General features: G+C 42.1%; 2 protein-coding genes across 3 annotated transcripts; one reads left to right on the forward strand and one right to left on the reverse strand.

The window, feature by feature from the left end:
- The first annotated feature begins 10,823 nt into the window (after nucleotides 1–10,823).
- LOC125537892 (2,3-dimethylmalate lyase-like) lies at nucleotides 10,824–15,380 on the forward strand. Its single transcript, XM_048701217.1, has 6 exons — nucleotides 10,824–11,159; nucleotides 11,923–12,134; nucleotides 13,297–13,578; nucleotides 14,215–14,337; nucleotides 14,746–14,896; nucleotides 15,101–15,380. Exons 1-6 carry the CDS (start codon nucleotides 10,973–10,975, stop codon nucleotides 15,109–15,111), a joined length of 966 nt encoding a protein of 321 aa, XP_048557174.1. The 5' UTR covers nucleotides 10,824–10,972; the 3' UTR covers nucleotides 15,112–15,380.
- Nucleotides 15,381–15,479: 99 nt separating this feature from the next.
- On the reverse strand, nucleotides 15,480–19,213 carry LOC125537893. Of its 2 annotated transcripts, none has more exons than XM_048701218.1 (5): nucleotides 18,875–19,213; nucleotides 17,219–17,325; nucleotides 16,300–16,413; nucleotides 16,037–16,120; nucleotides 15,480–15,938 (listed from the first exon to the last, which is right to left on the reverse strand). In XM_048701218.1, the coding sequence occupies exons 1-5, from the start codon at nucleotides 19,080–19,082 to the stop codon at nucleotides 15,882–15,884; spliced, it is 570 nt and encodes a 189-aa protein (XP_048557175.1). In that variant the 5' UTR covers nucleotides 19,083–19,213; the 3' UTR covers nucleotides 15,480–15,881. The 2 variants fall into 2 exon arrangements, with proteins under 2 accessions (XP_048557175.1, XP_048557177.1); XM_048701220.1 differs by having other exon boundaries at nucleotides 17,219–17,322; nucleotides 18,875–19,208.
- Nucleotides 19,214–19,959: the final 746 nt, after the last annotated feature.

Below are 19,959 nucleotides of genomic sequence, written 5' to 3' on the forward strand. Positions count from 1 at the left end.
TGTTGTAGGAATTATCATAACTATTAGAGGAATTACTAGGAAACGACCTAGAATTAAAATTACCTCTATACGCGTTGTTACCAAAATTGTTCCTACCAACAAATTTCACATCCATAGATTCATTATTATTCTCAATCAAAGTAGAAAAAGGCATATCATTAGGATCAGTAGGAGAACTCTTATTAGCAAACAATTTCATAAGTTCATCCATATTTCCACTCAAAACATTAATCTCTTCAATTGCATGAACTTTTTTACAAGTAGATCTTTCAGTGTGCCATTGAGAATAATTAACCATAATATTGTCTAGGAGTTTAGTAGCTTCTCCTAAAGTGATTTCCATAAAAGTGCCTCCTGCGGCCGAATCTAAAAGATTTCTAGAAGCAAAATTCAATCCGGCATAAAAAATTTGTATAATCATCCATAAATTCAAACCATGTGTAGGGAAATTATGTATCATTAATTTCATCCTCTCCCAAGATTGTGCAACATGCTCATGATCAAGTTGCTTAAAATTCATAATATCGTTTCTAAGAGAGATGATCTTAGCGGGAGGAAAATACTTAGAGATAAAAGCATCTTTGCACTTATTCCATGAATCAATACTATTTTTAGGCAAAGATGAAACCCAAGCTTTAGCACGATCTCTAAGCAAAAATGGAAATAGCTTAAGTTTAACAATATCATTATCCACATCTTTCTTCTTTTGCATATCGCACAAATCAACAAAGTTGTTTAGATGGGTAGCGACATCTTCACTAGGAAGGCCAGAAAACGGATTTTTCATGACAAGATTCAGCAAAGCAGTATTAATTTCACAAGATTCAGCATCGGTAAGAGGAGCAATCGGAGTGCTAATAAAATCATTATTGTTGGTATTGGCAAAGTCACACAATTTAGTATTATCTTGAGCCATCATGACAAGCAAGCAATCCAACACACAAGCAAACAAGCGAAGAAAAAGCGAACGAAAAGAGAGGGCGAAAGGGAAAGTGGGCGAAAGGGAAAGAGGGCGAAAGGAAAAGATGGCGAATAAAACGGCAAGGGTGAAGTGGGGGAGAGGAAAACGAGAGGCAAATGGCAAATAATGTAATGCGAATGATAAGAGTTGTGATGGGTACTTGGTATGTCTTGACTTGGCATAGATCTCCACGGCAACAGCGCCAGAAATCCGTCTTGCTACCTCTTGAGCATGCGTTGGTTTTCCCTTGAAGTGGAAAGGGTGATGCAACAAAGCAGCGTAAGTATTTCCTAAGTTTTTGAGAACCAAGGTATCAATCCAGTAGGAGACCACGCTCAAGTCATCTCGTACCTACACAAACAAATAAGAACCTCGCAACTAACGCGATAAAGGGTTGTCAATCCCTTCACGGCCACTTGCAAGAGTGAGATCTGATAGAGATGATAATAATAAGATAAATATTTTTGGTACTTTTATGATATAGATTGAAAGTAAAGATTGCAAAATAAAATAGATTGGAAACTTGTATGATGGAAAATAGACCCGGAGGCCATAGGTTTCACTAGTGGCTTCTCTCAAGATAACATAAGTATTACGATGGGTGAACAAATTACTGTCGAACAATTGATAGAAAAGCGAATAATTATGAGAATATCTAGGTATGATCATGTATATAGGCATCACGTCCGTGACAAGTAGACCGACTCCTGCCTGCATCTACTACTATTACTCCACACATCGACCGCTATCCAGCATGCATCTAGAGTATTAAGTTCATAAGAGCAGAGTAACGCTTTAAGCAAGATGACATGATGTAGAGGGATAAACTCATGCAATATGATGTAAACCCCATCTTTTTATCCTCGATGGCAACAATACAATACGTGTCGTTTCCCTTTCTGTCACTGGGATCGAGCACCGCAAGATTGAACCCAAAGCTAAGCACTTCTCCCATTGCAAGAAAAATAAATCTAGTGGGCCAAACCAAACTGATAATTCGAATATACTTGCAAAGATAACCAATCATAGATAAAAGAATTCAAAGAAGATTCAAATATTGTTCATAGATAAACTTGATCATAAACCCACAATTCATCGGATCTCGACAAACACACCGCCAAAGAAGTTACATCGAATAGATCTCTAAGAGAATCGAGGAGAACTTTGTATTGAGATCCAAAGAGAGAGAAGAAGCCATCTAGCTACTAGCTATGGACCCGAAGGTCTGAGGTAAACTACTCACACATCATCAGAGGGGCCATGGAGATGATGTAGAGGCCCTCCGTGATCAATGCCCCCTCCAATGGAGCTCCGAAAAATGCCCCAAGATGGGATCTCTTGGGTACAGAAGGTTGCGGCGGTGGAAATAGGGTTTCGTGGTGCTCCTGGATGTTTTCGGGGTATATGAATATATATAGGAGGAAGAAGTAGGTCGGTGGAGCAACGAGGGGCCCATGAGGGTGGAGGGCGCGCCCAGGGGGTAGGCGCGTCCCCCTGCCTCGTGGCCTCCTTGATTGTTTCTTAACGTCCACTCCAAGTCCCCTGCATCACATTTGTTCCAAAAATAACTCTCCCAAAGGTTTCATTCTGTTTGATATTCCTTTTTTGCGAAACACTGAAATAGGCAAAAAAAATAGCAATTTGGGCTGGGCCTCCGGTTAATAGGTTAGTCCCAAAAATAGTATAAAAGTGTAAAATAAAGCCCATTAACATCCAAAACAGATAATATAATAGCATGGAACAATAAAAAAATTATAGATACGTTGGAGACGTATCAATTGGATCGGTGACTTGTTGGATGATATTCATCTTGAGACAGTTATAACCTAGGGCGATACGACACTAGCTCCAGTTCGTCAATATAATGTAGGCATGTATTCCATAAATAGTCATACGTGCTTATGGAAAGAACTTGCATGCCATCTTTTGTCCTACCCTCCCGTGGCAATGGGGTCCATATTAGAAACTAAGGGATATTAAGGCTTCCTTTTAATAGAGAACCGGAACAAAGCATTAACACATGGTGAATACATGAACTCCTCAAACTACGGTCATCATCGGGAGTGGTCCCGACTATTGTCACTCTGGGGTTGCCGGATCATAACACGTAGTAGGTGACTAACTTGCAAGATCGGATCTAGAACATGGATATAATGATGATAACATAAACCGTTCAGATCTGAAATCCTGGCACCCGGGTCCAAAGTGACAAGTATTAAGCATGGCAAAGTCATAGCAACATCAATCTAAGAACATAGTGGATACTAGGGATCAAGCCCTAACAAAACTAACTCGATTACATGATGAATCTCATCCAACTCCTCACCGACCAGGGAGCCTACGAAAGAATTACTCACTCCCGGTGGGGAGCATCATGGAATTGGCGATGAAGAAGGGTTGGTGCTGACGAAGAACGAAGATCCCCCTCTCCGGAGCCCCAAACGGACTCCAGATCCGTCCTCCCGATGAAGAACAGGAGGTGACGACGGCTTCGTCTCGTGGATCACGATAATTCTTTCTCCCTGATTTTTTCTGAAAAATAGAATTTTATAGCGTCAGTTTCAGGGTCTGCGGGGCCACCAGGTGGGGACAACCCACCTAGGCGCGCCAGGAGAGGGGGCGCGCCTTGGTGGGTTGTGCCCACCCAGGTGTCCCTCTCTGGTAGGTCCTAGCTCCAGAAATTCTCTTATTTGATATAAAAATTACTCGTAAAGTTTCGTTCCATTCTGAGAACTTTTATTTCTGCACAAAAACAACACCATGGTAGTTTTGCTGAAAACATCGTCAGTCCTGGGTTAGTTTCATTCAAATCATGCAAATTAGAGTCCAAAATAAGAGGAAAACATTAGGAAAAGTAGACATGTTGGAGACGTATCACTTCCACACCTCCTTCTTGAAGGCGTCGTTTTGGGTTTGTGGGAAGGAGGGTGGCCTGCAGCAAGCTTTTAGTGTTCTTGTTGGCGGCAGCTCCATCTTCGAGCGGTGACTCCCCATTGTGGAGGATTGGTGCTCTCTGCAAGCTGCTTCACTTCCTTCTCTGCACAGTTTGGTTTGTTCGGTGGGTCGATGCCCTTGGCATGGGCAAGAGGGGATAGTGGCCCCATGTACGACGAACTGGTCGTGTTGATGGAAGTGTGTCGTTGGTTTTGGCGTGGCTTGGCCCTCTTGGTGGCTTCGTTGCCCATTGCTCGTCGTGTCTTCGTGAAGTGTTCTGGTCCTTTGGCTAGAGTCTGCAGCTTGCTCCTCGTGCGTGGGATGCAATTTGTGTCCTCAGGTGTATTGGAGTGGTTGTCATGTTTTCAGGTGTTCTTACTTGCTCTGGTGAGAGTAGTTTGATTTTGCCTTCGGTGTGTCGATGATGAGCTTCTTCCTTTGGCGCAACCCCTTTCTAATCCGTGTTAGGTTCCCAAGTTGTATTCTTTTTCTTTTTTGTCATAGATTTTAGCCTCCTCAACGTCTTATATTTGCTGCCTTGGGGTTGTATCTCTGTTTTTTGTGTTTTTAGTTTAGGGATGCAGGAGGCATCCCGCATATCTCGCAAAACCAACAAATTAATTCATTACGGGCTTGACAAGTAACACTAAACTGCCCTCAAACCTGTCCGCTCTTCATCCCTACTTTAGTTATATGTTATGTTTTTATAATCCTGACTAGTTGATGGCTTTGTTAATTTAAAGTCAGTAAAGATCGAGCCTGGGATTGATTCGATCCTTTCATCTAAAAATAATTATTATATATTACTAGCACAAATGCCCGTGCGTTGCAACGGGAGAAAACATTGATCATGAGAAACTGTGTCGTGGGACAATGGACGCTCATGAGAAAAAAGATGGATCATTTGAGAATTGCGCATGAGCTCATGACATGGGGCCAGTATTACTCCGAGTAAATTTATGTTTCTGAACCAGAAAAATTAGCAATATCAATAATCTTAAGTAATAGTAGCAGCAAACAAACCAACCTAGAATAACAATTGCAGCAGCAAGCAATTCCAAACATCATTTTGGTCCATTTAGCAGACGATGAGAGCGTTGTGGGTGGAGAGGGATGAATGTCCTGAGGAATTCGATCGGTGCCTTCCACTTTGCAGCATATTCTTTAAGATTTTAATAATTGCTACTTCTAAATGGTGCATCATTGTAACCTTTACAAAATTATTACATGTCACTAAGGTGATGGACGAAAGGTTTATACATGTGCACTTTGTGAACCTCCACTCATTTAATCAGATTGGTAAATTCACATGTAGTCGATGTGCAGAGTTTATCCCAATCACTACAAATAACCACCATCCGTCCCAAAGTAGAGAAATATTCTAAATCTAAAGGTACCGGTAGTTAAGTTCTATTTTTTTGGTAGAAAGCTAAAACTCAAATTGTTGACCGTACTGGTTTACAACCAACGAAACCTCGGATACATGTCTAAAGTTCATTAGGGCTGCCAGCCAACACACGAAAGCTCCTTTTTCTGAACATCACACATGTCATGTTCACTTGTTTAGAGGAAATGTAAGTTTTCTCCATCAAGTAAATCAACCTTCACAAAAGAATAAAGTTACCAGATGTCCTTACATGATCATTTTGCACAAACATACGCCACCTATACTGGAGAACAAAGTTGTCCGGCAACCCATAAAATGTTCAGATTACTGTATAAAGACTGTCAGTTTTTATTATGATGAAACATTTAAAATTGTGTACCAAAGGTTCGGATCAAAGGAAATGTAGGATCCTCATTCATACAATGGAATTTTCCAAGAGGTGCCACATCTGGAGTCTGTGTGAACCATACACGATACTCTCTCTGGTAAAACCACCCTAAATATGGGTCATTTGACATATATCAGTTTTACTTTGGGTTTTCTAGATATGACTTACTAATTGCAGGACACCAGCACGCATGTTGTCTTAATTTTCTTTTGCAATCTCAGGAAGAAAGCTGCAGATGTTCAGTTTTTTTTCTAATGTGAGTTGTAATTTGGGTAACATAATCTTCAAAATGACTGTACAAATGACTCTTCCATGATCTACTTTTCTGAGTAAGATATTTACATATAAAGTATGCAATCCTTTGATGTTTAAGTACTTCTCAGGAGCTGAATATACGTTCTATGAAAATTTCTTACCAGATTCTGGAAGAATTTTCATATCAGCAGAGGCCGCTCAGCTGTCATACTCAACGACCCAATGTACAGAGTCTACTAAAATTGACAAGTGGTGCCTGCTTAGTGTGATATGAAAAATGGTTACAATTTGCAGAGAAAAATAAAAATCAGAGCCTTTCTGTGTGTGGCAATGGAGATGAGTTGAATGAATCTGCAACTGAATTCAACTGAAAAAATCATGGAAACCTGAACAAAAGGGAGGATCGTATACAGCTACATAATTTTAATCTGAGTGGAGTTGGTCATGCCGCATGCAGATCGTGGCGTTGTGCTGCTGTGTGCAAACCATGGAGTTTCGAGTTGCTGCCTCTATGCCCATAGCTCTACGGGTGCCTGCAGCAGCGCAGTCATCTCCTCATCGGTGATGGCGCCCAGCCGCACGAGCTCCACGTCAAACACCTCAGCCATCCACTCCTCGCGCACCACCGACTATACCAACGACGTACGGCAGGTCGAGCGCGCCACCGACATCGTCCTGCATGGATGCGTGTGTCGGGGACTTGCAGGTAAGGAGCTCCAGTAGGAGCACTCCCAGGGAGTAGACGTCCGCCTTCAGCGTGGGCTGCCATGTGTCCAGCACCTCCGGGGCGCGGTAGCCGCCGGCGCCTGCGATGGCGAACGTGCGCGCAGATGGGGTGAGTCGGGGAGCGCGTGCATGCTCCCCCGTCTCCGCCAATCTCGGCCGCGCCTGTTGCTGCTGCTGCTGCTGCTGCTGGCGGCGGCAGCGGTTGCTGCTACATAATGGGATTGTCTTCGAGCCCGGTGATGGATCACGATGAAGACGGGGAGGAAGGCCGGCGAGGTCGGGATGGCGCGGATCCGGCTGCAGGAGGTCGATTTCGGCCTGATCCGGGCGAGGCGGCGTTAGTCGTTGGCCATGGCTGCTCCTGTAGAAGAAGTGAGAGGCAGTCCTTGTGTGTGAGAGAGAAACATAGGGGAAGGAAACGGAGAACAGGGAGAGCAGGGAGAGGGGTGCGAGGCGTGGAGGTCCGGCGGCGCGGCAGCCGGTGGCGAGGCCGAGCGCGAAGGCGGCGGGGCGACAAGGGGCTCCCGGATCGGCGGGGGAAAACAACAATGCAGCCGGGATATATACAGATAGATTAGTTCCACTTTGGATATGGTAAATAAATATAGATGTGTTATAGAAAAAAAACTGAAAGCGTAAATTCATGAAAAGAAAGCGTATTGTGACGGTGAACCCACGGAGTCAATCCGTATTTTATATATAAATATAAATATAATATATATATATATATAGAAAGTCTATTAGTAACCCAGGATGAAGAATTACTTATTCTTCACCCCGGTTGATCGACCCAGCCACGGTACAGCTTGGCCAGGTTCCAAGCGATATAAAATTGTATCAATACCGATGTAAGATTACCTTGACGCTGGGAGGAGCCAGCCCGCTCCTCGATACCTTCGCTAATTAGGTGCTCACCTACGAGCGGTTTCTACTTTGAACGAGGAGGGCGCTGGGCGCGGTGAGTGGTGGGGCTCGACGGCGTGATACTCGGCGGAGATTGTTGCCGCCCCTGTCCTCCTCTCCCCCGTGCACCGATTAGGAGGCGACAGTGGCTGCGGCCGCCGCGGTGGAAGAGCGGAGGGGACGACAATTTGAGCTGCCGCGGCCGGCGCCGCAGGCCACTACAAAATCCAGCCCTGCACTGACGGAGAAGCCTCTAGCAACAAGAACACAACGGTGACTGCCAGCCTCCGTATGGTCTGCTCTCTCTCTAACCAAGTAATGGTTTTCTCCTTGGTCTGGTTCTCCCGTGATTTCTTCTTCTTGGAGATTGGTGCGTAAAAATTGGATTGTAAAAGTTCCTCCTGATCCATCTATTTAGACGCCTGCACGCTTATGCTTTCTAAGCTCTGAGATTGACAGAAATTTAATTAGCTCAACTCTGGACAATGGGATGCTGGAAAGGAACTGCTGATGAGGGAGATTAGAAGAAGCTAGACGGGAATGGGCTTTCTATCAAAGAAGAAGAGAAGTAGCACAAGGCTCCTGAGGAGAAAACACAAGGTTATCTTCTTCGATACAGCCAAAGATGGTAGCTCTGTCTCTTCTCTATTTTAGATTATTCGTGCCTTCCTTTCTTTGAGCTCCACTGCTTTTGGATGAACTGGACTAGCCCCTCTTTAATCAATCAAATTCTCATGGAAAGAAGGTAAAGTGAAGTTTAATTGGAGGGTGCTTAATTAGTTGTTTCTCTTTTCTAATGGGGGCTGCATCATTTTTTTGAGGAGAGAACCCCTATTCCAGTGTAGGCTCTCTACTTGCTATTGGAGAGAAACAAATTAAGTAGGACTAATTAAGCATGATGACATGTCTACCTATATTTAATTAAACATGATGGGTTGCTTACATGTAATTTGTAGCTATTAGGTTGGATGATGATTTACTCATATAATTAGTTGTTGTACTTTGCTAGTTTTTCATTGCTCATTTGGTAACAGGAGAAAATTAAACTACAAGTATATGTATCAAAAGATAAGGAAACATTAATGCTCCACAACTTCTAGAGAAAATATGCATGTGACTGCCTGAATGCTTAATGCTGTTTGAGACTGGCAAAAGCTAGCTAGCATATATATAGTCAAAAAGGGTCATATCATCTAGAACAAAAGGTAGGCATGATGCTCAGTGTCTTTCTATAATTGATACTAATTAATTCTGAAGCTGCAGAGGTGTCATTCTTTTGTTTTGATTGCCTGATGATCCCTTTTTGTCCTCATTTGATATCCAGGCTGCTGAGGTGACACATAGATACTAACTAATTCTGAAGCTGCAGAGGTATCCTTATTTGTGGTAAGAATGAGTAGCACATGGATGTATACTTGCACTGATGTATGCCTATCTAGAACAGGTCAATGAATGAGCAAATACTCCAAATGCCTATGTACGTGTTGCTTCTTGTTCACAAAGGTAACAGAGTAGCAGAAATTCACAATTTAGGAAAGGAAGGAAGTTCACAAAATACTGAACTTTGCACAACAAAATTCACCCTTTTACATGTTTGGACACAACATAACTTTTTTCCTAATTGACTTATAATTTCAAATACTTTTCCAGGCCCAGTTTGGGTAGAACATGGCCCGCTTTGGTGGGTGGCATGGTCATTCTTTTCTAAACTGAAGCTGGTGTCAAAAGGAAGAACTAGGTCATTTCGTTGTAGTAACAAATTTCGAATGTTTCTTCATATTGTGTATTTTCCTACTCATGCCTTTGTGGAAGCTGCATATAATTTTTCCTCCCTTTACCATCCATGGCTCTGTTAATTTGTTTCTAGTTTTCTGACATTGATTTACGACATATGGTGCGAATTATTATGCGGACAATCATCGTACATAACTTGTTGATGTGCACATTGCAAGGAAATCGAAGAAGTTTCTTTGGGAAGATACACAACAAAGCAATGCGACATAGCCGGAACTTCTAACTAATGCTTTGCCTTTCTCCTTGTCAATTTTTTCCATATCCTATTTTGGATGCTTCTTACGGAATACAGCTACCATTTCAGATATGAACTATTCACCATTGGGACGAGAAATCCATAGCTTCTGCAGTTCTATCTGGCTAAGGCATTTTGAAAGGAATCAACAGTCTATCACCGAAGCGTTGTGCAATAGAAATAGTTCAGACTGCCACATGTAGTTTGTTACACAAATTAATTCAATTTCTTTTTTGCAAATGAGGCCATGTTGGTAGTTCTTATGGACAAATGTGTGTGTGGCAGCATCTATTTTAGATGACTTCGTGTTTCCAGCTTTTTGGAGTCACCAGGACATGCCTTTTGTGTCAGGATTCGTATTTTATGATGGCGCCTAGATTTCTTCCGTGACACAATGTATTTGTCACCTAGAATTTTTATCTGGCATAATGTATTTTACATTCCATTTATTTTTTGAGTTGTATTTTACATTCAAATTACTAGACCATGTATTGATGATATTATCATATACGCCGGCATTTTAACTTTACATCAAGTCCCAGTTTTGTTCAAGTCAATTGCAAGCAACAGCGCTGAAGTAACTGATATTCTTGTTTCACGTCAGCATTCCTATACTTCGTAAAAAAAATGAGAGAAAACTTCATAATTTCTTAAGCCAGTGGTATACAAAAGGGTTAATAAGTCAAACATGTTCCTACTTTATCTGGGCCTTAAATTGTTTTTAGGGAATTATCTGGGGCTTAAATTTTCTTTCATGGGTAGCCAGTTTCTACCGTGAGTAATTATCAACCTCTTAAAAATAACGTGAGTGGTTATCGGAGATGAATTAGTGGAATGTAATCTTCACTATTGAAGCTGATTTAATGGAACATAATCCTGATTATCGGAGCTCATTTACTAGAACTTACTTTTTTGTTTGCCTTATTTAGAGAACGTAATCTTCTTACGTCGGCATGCACTTTTCTTACACCGGTGGTTCTCAGAAAAGCATCATGGGTAGTGGGCTTGGACACGCATATTAGCATGGGAGGTGCGCTGGTAATCTTACCCTTGCATGCACACTTTTTACAACACATGCAAGTTTTCTTACGATGTTGAGGCCTAGGGATGGACTGGGGTGAGGAATAACAATTTCTCACCCAGAGTGACGAATAGCGTGACCCTATATATAAGGATAGATAAATATATTATAAAAAGGAAAAATCACAGGATCCATGGATGCGCCACTTGTTGCTAGGTTGACTCGGACGAAGCCACACCAACCACACACACACTTCTTCAACCTCTCGGCGCTCCAGTCCTTTCCGCCTCACTCCCCTCGCGCTTCCTCCTCCGCCTCGTCGACCCGGTCCCACTCGCGGCATCCTCCGCCGCCGCGCAGGCGCAGCGATGGCAGCCCGCGCCCCTTACTTCGCCCCCGAGGAAGGCGCGCGGGGCATCCGCCCAGGGGAGTCACCTGCCGCGGCGCTCCGCCGGATCCTGGCGACGCCAGGCGCCCACCAGGCGCCCTGCTGCTTCGACGCGCTCGGCGCCCGCCTCGTCGAGCGCGCGGGGTTCCCGATCTGCTTCATGGGCGGTGAGCGGTCGCTTTGCCCCCTCTCACGTTTCTCGCATGTTCTTTGTTCCTCCGGCTGTGTTCGTGCGCGGTTGTTGTAGTAAAACCCTTGTGAGGTTTAAGTTTTTGTTGGAACGATCGGCTGGAGAATAAAAGGTCCTTCGTCACCCCGGTAGTAGTAGATCTAACCAACCGTGCATTCAAAGTGTTCCAGTCAACTCACGGTTTGACATATCCTCTTGGGAAGATGAGAATCACCCTCTCCATTGCTGAAATTTTCTGCTCACTGGAAGGAGGGATAGTCCATATATCACCCTTGATTACCAGCTTAATAAAGATGTGAGTTAAAGTTTATCTGGACGTAACTTGCATTTTGCTAACAATAGTTAAGCTGGCAATTTCTTGTCATGACACATGACAAATATTGTGTGCAAATAATAAAAAATGGAACCAGAGCCGACTTGAAGAATAACTATGCAAGCACCCGCAAAAAGAAAAAATTATTCAAGAACCATTATAGCTCAGAAAGTTAAGATACAAATATTTTCCGAGTATTTGTTCTGGGTAAATGCTGCTTGTTTTGGTGTTTAACTAGGAATCTCTGTCCTTAAAGGTAGTTAATATCTATTATGCTGAATTGTTTGATGAAATAAACAACATGGAAATTAATAGATTGTAATGGCTTTTTGCATACTGAACTTCTCCAGGGTTCTGTGAAAGTAACTTTTGGTGTTTGCTGAAGGTACTTCATGCATTGGAGTTTTAATATATGTTCTCCATTCAGGTTTCTGTGTTTCTGCCGCACGACTTGGATTGCCAGATGTTGGATTAATCTCCTATGGAGAAATGGTTGATCAAGGGCGTCTAATCACTGAAGCAGTTTCAGTCCCCGTGATTGGTGATGGAGACAATGGTTACGGAAATTCTATGAACATCAAGAGAACTGTAAAAGGATATATTAATGCTGGGTTAGCTGGAATCATGCTTGAAGATCAGGTACTCATAGATTTCCATACATTTTCTCCTCCACTTGTCAAAGTCACTGCTCTTATTTTTCAGATAGATTCGGTAATTATTTTGAATGATTTGGTGAGTAACCTTATGAGTCTCATAATAGGCTGTAACTCCTTAATTTGAAACTGAAATAATTTCGATCTTATTTCTTTCTACTAAAAGTTGCTAGGCATAAGGCATTAAAAAAATCGTTGTTCCCCAGAACTGCAGCAATTTATCAGTTCCTTGTTTTTTTTAATGTGGTATTCAGTGTGTGTCTTTAGAGTGTACAAAACTAAATATAAATAATTGTTTATTTTACATCATATGAACGGGAGGTGTTCTTCTGGCTGATGGTAGTGAGTGATTAGGATTCAGACTCCCACTCCATGGTGTTCAATTATGGGAATGTATTTGTAGGATCCATCCTTAAAAAAATTGAACTGAGAACTTTAATCTCATTCACTGGACATGATTCTTACAATGCAAGTTTTTTTGGGCATATTTGGATAATGCAAGCTAAGATAGTTTCCACTCCAGTACTGTATATCATAATGCACATAATAGGCTGTAACTCCTTAATTTGAAACTGAAATAATTTTGATCTTATTTCTTTCTACTAAAAGTTGCTACGCATAAGGCATTAAAAAAATCATTGTTCCCCAGAACTGCAGCAATTTATCAGTTCATTGTTTTTTTTATGTGGTAGGATCCATCCTTAAAAATTGAACTGAGAACTTTAATCTCATTCATTGGACATGATTCTTACAATGCAAGTTTTTTTGGGCATATTTGGATAGTGCAGTGATAAATACTGTATATCATAATGCAGGGCAGAAGGGTAATAATCATGTCCAAATATGCCCAATGCCCAAAAAAACTGTATATCCTTAATGCAGGCCAGAAGGGTAATAAAGTAATGTTTTGGAGTAGCGCTGATTTCCTTTTGTAAGATATTTGCAGCCATTGGAATTCCAAATGAATCATTCGATCCAGTGATAAATACTTCTCTTTATATCTTTGTGTGTTTAAGCAGACATTGATTTAATTTTATTTCAAAGTTTCCTTAATTTCTATATCGAAAAAGATGAACAGAAGACTTGTGTAATTGATCTTCCGCCTTCTAAAATTTTCATTAATTGATACAATACATAACATATTGAAGGTGGCACCAAAAGCATGTGGACACACTGAAGGAAGGAAAGTCATCTCGAGGGAGGAAGCGGTCATGCACATAAAAGCTGCTATAGACGCTAGGAAGGAGAGTGCCTCTGACATTGTTATTGTGGCGAGGACAGATTCCCGTCAAGCTGTTTCTCTTGATGAAGCATTATGGAGAGTTCAGGCCTTTGCTGATGCTGGAGCAGATGTTCTATTTATTGATGCCCTTGCTTCAATAGAAGAGATGAAGGCATTCTGTGCGGTTGCACCTGGAGTACCAAAGATGGTAAGATGGCCCACCTGTGTTTGTTCGTCATACTCAAGTTAGTCATTCAAAGGATAACATTTTGATTTATATAGTTTTGCTTCGGTATCCCCCCCCCCCCCCCCCCCCTCTTAAAAGTTTGCATGAATCTTAAAGTTACTTTAAAAGGCTATCGCCATATTAGCCTACAGGTCGAACGTATTGAGTAGATTTTGGATACAAAAAACTATTATCCTTTTTTATTGAAGGGGTACCTTCTAATCTCCACCTTCAATCTGCATCAAAATCCTTAAATTTTTCTAGGGCGGTGTACGAAAGCAAAGTTCTTATTTACTCTATATGCTTGGTGCTAACCTTATAATCCATTCTGGTATGCCAATGAATTTGATTAGGATACCCAAACAAGAAATGACTTGTTTTAGTATTTTCCTGTATTTACCAAGTATGCAAATGTTTACAAACTAGAGGAGATAGGAGGGATGTGTCATCTGTGGCTCTAACTACATTTATGCTTGTGATTACTTCTCTTGCTAATATTTCTGTACGAATGATGTCTGCTTCTGAACGTCTGTTTTCAATTCGCCTGTGAATTCATTTTTTCCCCTCTAGTACTTAGACGAGGACATCAGATATTATACCCTGTGCTTTGTTCTGCAGGCAAACATGTTAGAAGGTGGTGGTAAAACTCCCATATTGACCCCTGCTGAACTCAAGGAGATTGGTTTTAGCCTTGTAGTCTATCCGTTGTCCCTAATTGGGGTGGCAATGCGTGCAATGGAGGTTTGTTCTTTACATATGAAGCATGTTCCATGATTTATATACAGCGTTCTCTTTTCAGTTTCCGACGAATTTAAATACATGATGCCATGATGGTAACTTCCTCTAATATTGTCTTGAATTTTTTTCAATGTTTTTACAACTATTCTAGTTCTATCCAGTAACTTAAGAGATCTATCATGTTGTATACCGTGTTCCTAGAAATTTTGCATAGAACATAAGTGCAAGGACTTGTTTATTGAGAAGCCGCATGCAGATCATATACTGCACCGCAAAGGGGAAATCAAGAACGACCATGCATGTAGATATTCTACAACCATGTGAATGCCAGTAACTGCCATAGGTAGCTGTTCAATTTGGAGTGTGAAGTGCTACTTTTTTATTCAGAGCACATGAATATTTGATATGCAGGATGCTCTACTCGCCATAAAAGGTGGTGGCGTACCCCCACCTGCCAGCCTGCCATCTTTTCAGGAGATCAAGGATACTCTAGGGTTCAACCGCTATTACCAGGAAGATAAACAGTACACTGTCCCGCAAGCCGAGCCATCAATGCCAACTGGTGAGCCATGATGATTTCACCATTACTCTGTTCAATGTAGACATGACTTGGCAAGCCCTGATGGTTTATTCCATCACCCTCTTCAATATAGACATGTTAACCCCCGAGTGGTGAATTCCAAAAAAAAAAGTGGTGAGCAGTGTATGGACATGGAAATACGTTATCCGTGATTTTTAATGACTATTTTTCGTCGGCATTTTACAGGTAACCCGTAGAAAGGAGCGACCCTGTTCAATTCTCAGGAGCTATATGGAAATGGGATCCAGGTGTCCACTGAGCGATCAGTATCCATTTGCTTTCGAGAATTTGAGATTTGTGCCTCCGGGCAATGAGGCAGAGCAATCGCGTTTATCCTGAGGCAGACGATTTTAGCAAGTTGTAAATGAGGCGGTGTGACGAAATGTTTGTAAACGATGCTGCTTTTGGTGTCAGCAAACCTGGATTCTTGGTGTCACTTTCAATAAAATAAACCAACTTTGAGGTAGTTGAGAAATGTTTCTCACCAGTGTTTGTACTTTGTAGTAAGTTGAAGTAAAATAGTAAGAATTGTCGGCATGACAGATTTCTTTGGCAGGACTCGAGATTTGCATTGGGAATTTGGAGCATTAAACTGAAATGTATACAGATTTCAGAGATGTTTCAAAAAATCACAAACTACAAGCATCTTTAAACATATGTAGTATGTAAACATGTTCGCTATAGTGTTATGAAAACCCTGCTGTTACATTGTAGCGCCTGTCTCAATAATGGAGCAATTTCCATTTGGGCCGAAGTAACACAAAAATGTCCTTCCTCTCATCAGTTCACAGAAAGTTCATAGATGCTCCAGCCTGCAGGGGGAATCTTTGTGTCGCATGGAACCAATGAACTGGAAGACCAACACAATATTTCCATTTGAGACAATACTTACAAGTACAGCAAAACGTATAACAGGACGCCGGTGTTACAAGATGGAAGGAACTAAACAGGAATGAGTAATTGCAGTTCATAAGAAGTATTTCATCCTGTTATCTCTTCTCATGGCGCGATATACAGCCTGGACCTGAACAACAATTGAAGTCTCATTAAACAAAACATCTGCAAATCGACATCTAGGTTGCAGACTAGAATACATTTGATCATAGGAAAACAGGGTGTTACCTGCTCACTTGAAGCCACGCGTATTGGCCCAATTTTTACAGAAACATATTTTCCCCTAGAAGATATTTTCTGACTTACTTGGCCCTGTACAAACCAAGTTGAGATCTATATTAAGAGTCACAAAAATATTAAGGAAAATATAGAAAACAAAATATTCGACGAAGTTAAGCAGTGAAATTAGACAGCCCCTAAATTATGCTAGTAAATAGTAATACATATTATTCCAACATAACAGAGCGTGTGAACCAGTTTAATACACCAACCTTTGGAATCGATTCTTGAAGAACCGATTCAACAGCATCAACCATAGAATGGACAAAATCTTCACCTCCAGTACCAATTGCTGTAAATCCTCTGTCTGTGGGATATGTATTCACCTGTCAAGTAAAACGGTAGAGTACTAAGTGATGCCTGAAGTACGATCCAAGGTTTTGGGTCTCATATTGCTCCCTCCAATAATCTAGTTCAAAAACCGATAAACCAAAGCAATGCACTTGTGCATCTCTACATAATTAGCATCGACTTTTTCACAGGTCCGACTGGAGTTTGATAAGACCATGGACCCTAGTGAAATTCAGTCTAGGGTTTTTAAAGATATTCTCCATTTTTTCCCTTTCCCCATAAAGTATAATCTCGAGGTTACCTTCAGTTCTGTCCACTATTACGGGTTTGCCTCAAAAAAGAAAACTTATTACAGGTAATAAGGCTTTCAGCCGGCTAAGGGTTGCCCACGTTGCGAGACTTAAGCCAACACCTTATGGCATGAGCCAACAAGATGATTCTTTCTCTGTTGAGACAAAAAGGACCTATGATTTCGCTTTTCTTCCATTAGAAAAGATCTTATAAAAAAACACTGAAAAAGGACAAAGGGGGAGACGCTCTTCAACTTTCTTTCTTCCTCCAACAGGTCAGTGAAGGAACTTTTTCCGGTCTCATGATGGAGCACTCATTATTATGAGCTGCTCATGTAGAAAATGCACGACTAGCATGGCTATGCTGACTGTAATACAGTAACAAGCCAATCTGGCTTGCCCAAATATACAATTTCATGATACCAAGAGCAAAACCTAGAAATCCTGCACTGAAGGATAACACTAAATAGGTGATGTTGTCAAGCTATTGTAAGTCATCCTGCACTGAAGGATAACACTAAATAGGTGGTGTTGGATATTAAGAGAATACCTTCTGATCCAGAACAAGCCATTCATCACTTGAATCATCTGTAACAGTGCCACCTATGACCATATTTGTTGTGAGTGCGACCCTTCCTTTAGACTTTGCCACCTCTGCTTAAAAGGGAAAGTTTTGTATGAATTAAAACAAGGTATAACGTTACTAACTCATAATCAAGACAAAACTGTGGGCTCACTGCAAATTACCCTTGAGAAGCAAACAGCAAGGGAAAAGATTGATCTCGGTGATGCTATTATGCAATGTAGCCACATACAGTGGCCTATTATGTAAACTGAAAATGTGACCATTCATAGACTTAATCAATAGAAGACTGTCATTTGAACTCATCAACTTGAATTTGGTGCTAGCCATGCCCTTGTATAATCTGGGAATGACAGTAAACCTCTATATTTTATTATTCTGTAGACTGTCAAAGTTTTCCTAGTGCCACTATTCCACTAATGAAGTTATCCTCCTTTTGTGTTCAATGAAATCATTTTCGTAACAATCATGAGGTACCACATGGATGACAAATAACAAACCATTGTACCGTATTGCAATATGTGCCTGATACGGCCCCAGTACTGTATCAGCGGACTGAAATTTCCAAACTAAGTAAGAATTTCATAATACCCTGCTGATACTCTTAATGATGCCCCGCTGATAGACCCTTGAAACTTCAAGGCCCCAAATCACTCAAATCGGAACACACAAACAACCCAATCCCCTAAAATAAATAATATGTCCTGCTCTTCTCTTTGCTTGACTCCACCAGGTGTCTCCTCATCCTCCATACTCAAGCATGGCCACACAGCCTCCTCCTGCCACCGACTCCTCCCTCCGTCCCTCCCGACACTAAGAGATTGTTCCACCTGCTACTGCCGCCACCTCCGCACTCAAGCCAAACCAATGGCAGCGCTCTTCCTCCTACCACACACCCTTCAACCAGGACGCCGATGAATATGACGGTGTCATGCCACTGCCGCCTCTCCTGGAATAAAGATTAAAGAGTACACCAACACTGTCCCTCCTACTGATCTGTTCTGTGGTGAGTGTGAAGTAAAACTTTGATTTGTTTTGTCCACCGTCCAGGCATAGGTCTCGTTCAGTCATACATTATATCTATTTTATCAACTGAAATACATACATACTTATGGTATTGACACATCCTTGTTTGTGGAAAATATCATACAACTTAAGGTTATCACTGTATCTGCATCGCATGGTGGGGTAACTTAGACTATCCACTGTATCAAGAATGCAATCAAAATTATCACAGCGAAAGCCAATAATTAATTTAATAAATAAAGAGATGTTCTAGAAGGGATGCTCGTATTCTCTCGTCGCAAGTGTAAATATTAAGTAAACCACTGAAAAACTAGGGCAGAGAATTGTTAGCATATCAAACCAAGTCACAAACATGAATCCATCCAATTTCATCAAAGAACAACACCCAATCGTCCTCTACTTCCATCAGCCCCTGGAATATAACAATCACAGAAACAACCCCCGGCATTCGAACTCCGATCTTGAACCCGTGAGCACCGAAACGACGACAACCACGAATTAACCAGGCAAAAGATAGAGGAACGACATGAGAAGAGGCATGGGGGGGGGGGGGGGGGGGGGGGGGGGGGGGGGGGGGGGGGGGGGGGGGGGTCTCACTTGAGATGGCCTCGAGCACGGCCTCCTGCGGCGGCTGTCCCTGCTCCCCGGGCCCGCCCCCACTGGAGCTGGAGCAGCAGCGGAAGTTGCGGCGGCGGCGGCGACAAGGAAACGGCGCCGCCGGGGCCGACGCGGCGGCGCGGAGGCTGAGGTGGTGGAGGGGGTCGGGGAGCAGCAGGGTGCGGAGCGCGAGGGCTCGGCACGCCATCGTCGCCTTCGATTCCTTCCTTAGTCCGGTCGCCGCGGCCGCGAGCAGCGAGAGAGATTCAGTGGATATTTTTCGCTTGGTTTGGGTTTGCGTCTGCAGCCGGAGTACTCCTATTTTCGTGGAAGGCCGATGAGCCGTTAAAACTTTCATTTCTTTTTTCTCTGCGGCTTTTCATTCCGTGTTATTTAGTTTTTTTAAGAAGTCATTTAGGTGTGCCAACTCAAAAAAAAGCAACTCTGGAGTAATCTGTTTTTTTTAGAGAGACTATGTTTGTTTCTTTCAATGGAACGGTTTTTTTTTTTGAGATTTTTCAATGGAATGATAAAGATGGCCTCGGGACACACCTGAGGTACAGCCCACACGGGACTGGACCTCGCTGTAATGGAAGACTGGCCCAGTAAGGCCATTCTCTGCCACAAAACACGAACACCCAAGCGACGGGAACTGGGCCAGCCCACTTTGAGCCTTTTACACGAGCAAGCGACCTGGTTTCGAAATCTTCTGGAAGATTTTTGTGTGTGTTTTTATCTGTTATACCCCTAACTTCACAAATATAAGATGCTCTAACTTTTTTATGAATCAAATATATATATATAGACACATTTTGTGTGTTTATTCACTCGATTCAGTAGTATGTACTGTAGTTCCTATTAAAATATCCAAAACATTTTATATTTGTGAACAAAGGTAATATTTTTTTTGACTGTGATATTTGGCACACGTGTATCATATAAGTACAACTGCTACACCTCTACTTCTTTTATTTTAAAATACCACACGATCCCCTGTCCTTTGACCTCGCCTCCTCCCAAATGACCCCGGAGGCTCGCCCGAGAAACCTGTTTCTCCCGCACATTTCGCGCGCCCATCCCCGAGA

This window comes from Triticum urartu, chromosome 2 (assembly GCF_003073215.2).
Source record: "Triticum urartu cultivar G1812 chromosome 2, Tu2.1, whole genome shotgun sequence".
NCBI lineage: Eukaryota > Viridiplantae > Streptophyta > Magnoliopsida > Poales > Poaceae > Triticum > Triticum urartu.

What these genes read in the sequence shown, in the direction of transcription:
- LOC125537892 (XM_048701217.1), top strand. Translation starts at nt 10,973, where the DNA reads ATGGCAGCCCGCGCCCCTTACTTCGCCCCCGAGGAAGGCGCGCGGGGC. An exon ending in CCCGATCTGCTTCATGGGCG is followed by an intron (nt 11,160 to 11,922) that starts GTGAGCGGTCGC and finishes TTCTCCATTCAG; the next exon opens with GTTTCTGTGTTTCTGCCGCA. An exon ending in TGGCAATGCGTGCAATGGAG is followed by an intron (nt 14,338 to 14,745) that starts GTTTGTTCTTTA and finishes TTTGATATGCAG; the next exon opens with GATGCTCTACTCGCCATAAA.
- LOC125537893 (XM_048701218.1), bottom strand. Translation starts at nt 19,082, where the DNA reads ATGGCGTGCCGAGCCCTCGCGCTCCGCACCCTGCTGCTCCCCGACCCC. An exon ending in TTCAAGAATCGATTCCAAAG is followed by an intron (nt 16,121 to 16,299) that starts GTTGGTGTATTA and finishes TGGTTTGTACAG; the next exon opens with GGCCAAGTAAGTCAGAAAAT. An exon ending in GCGTGGCTTCAAGTGAGCAG is followed by an intron (nt 15,939 to 16,036) that starts GTAACACCCTGT and finishes ATTGTTGTTCAG; the next exon opens with GTCCAGGCTGTATATCGCGC.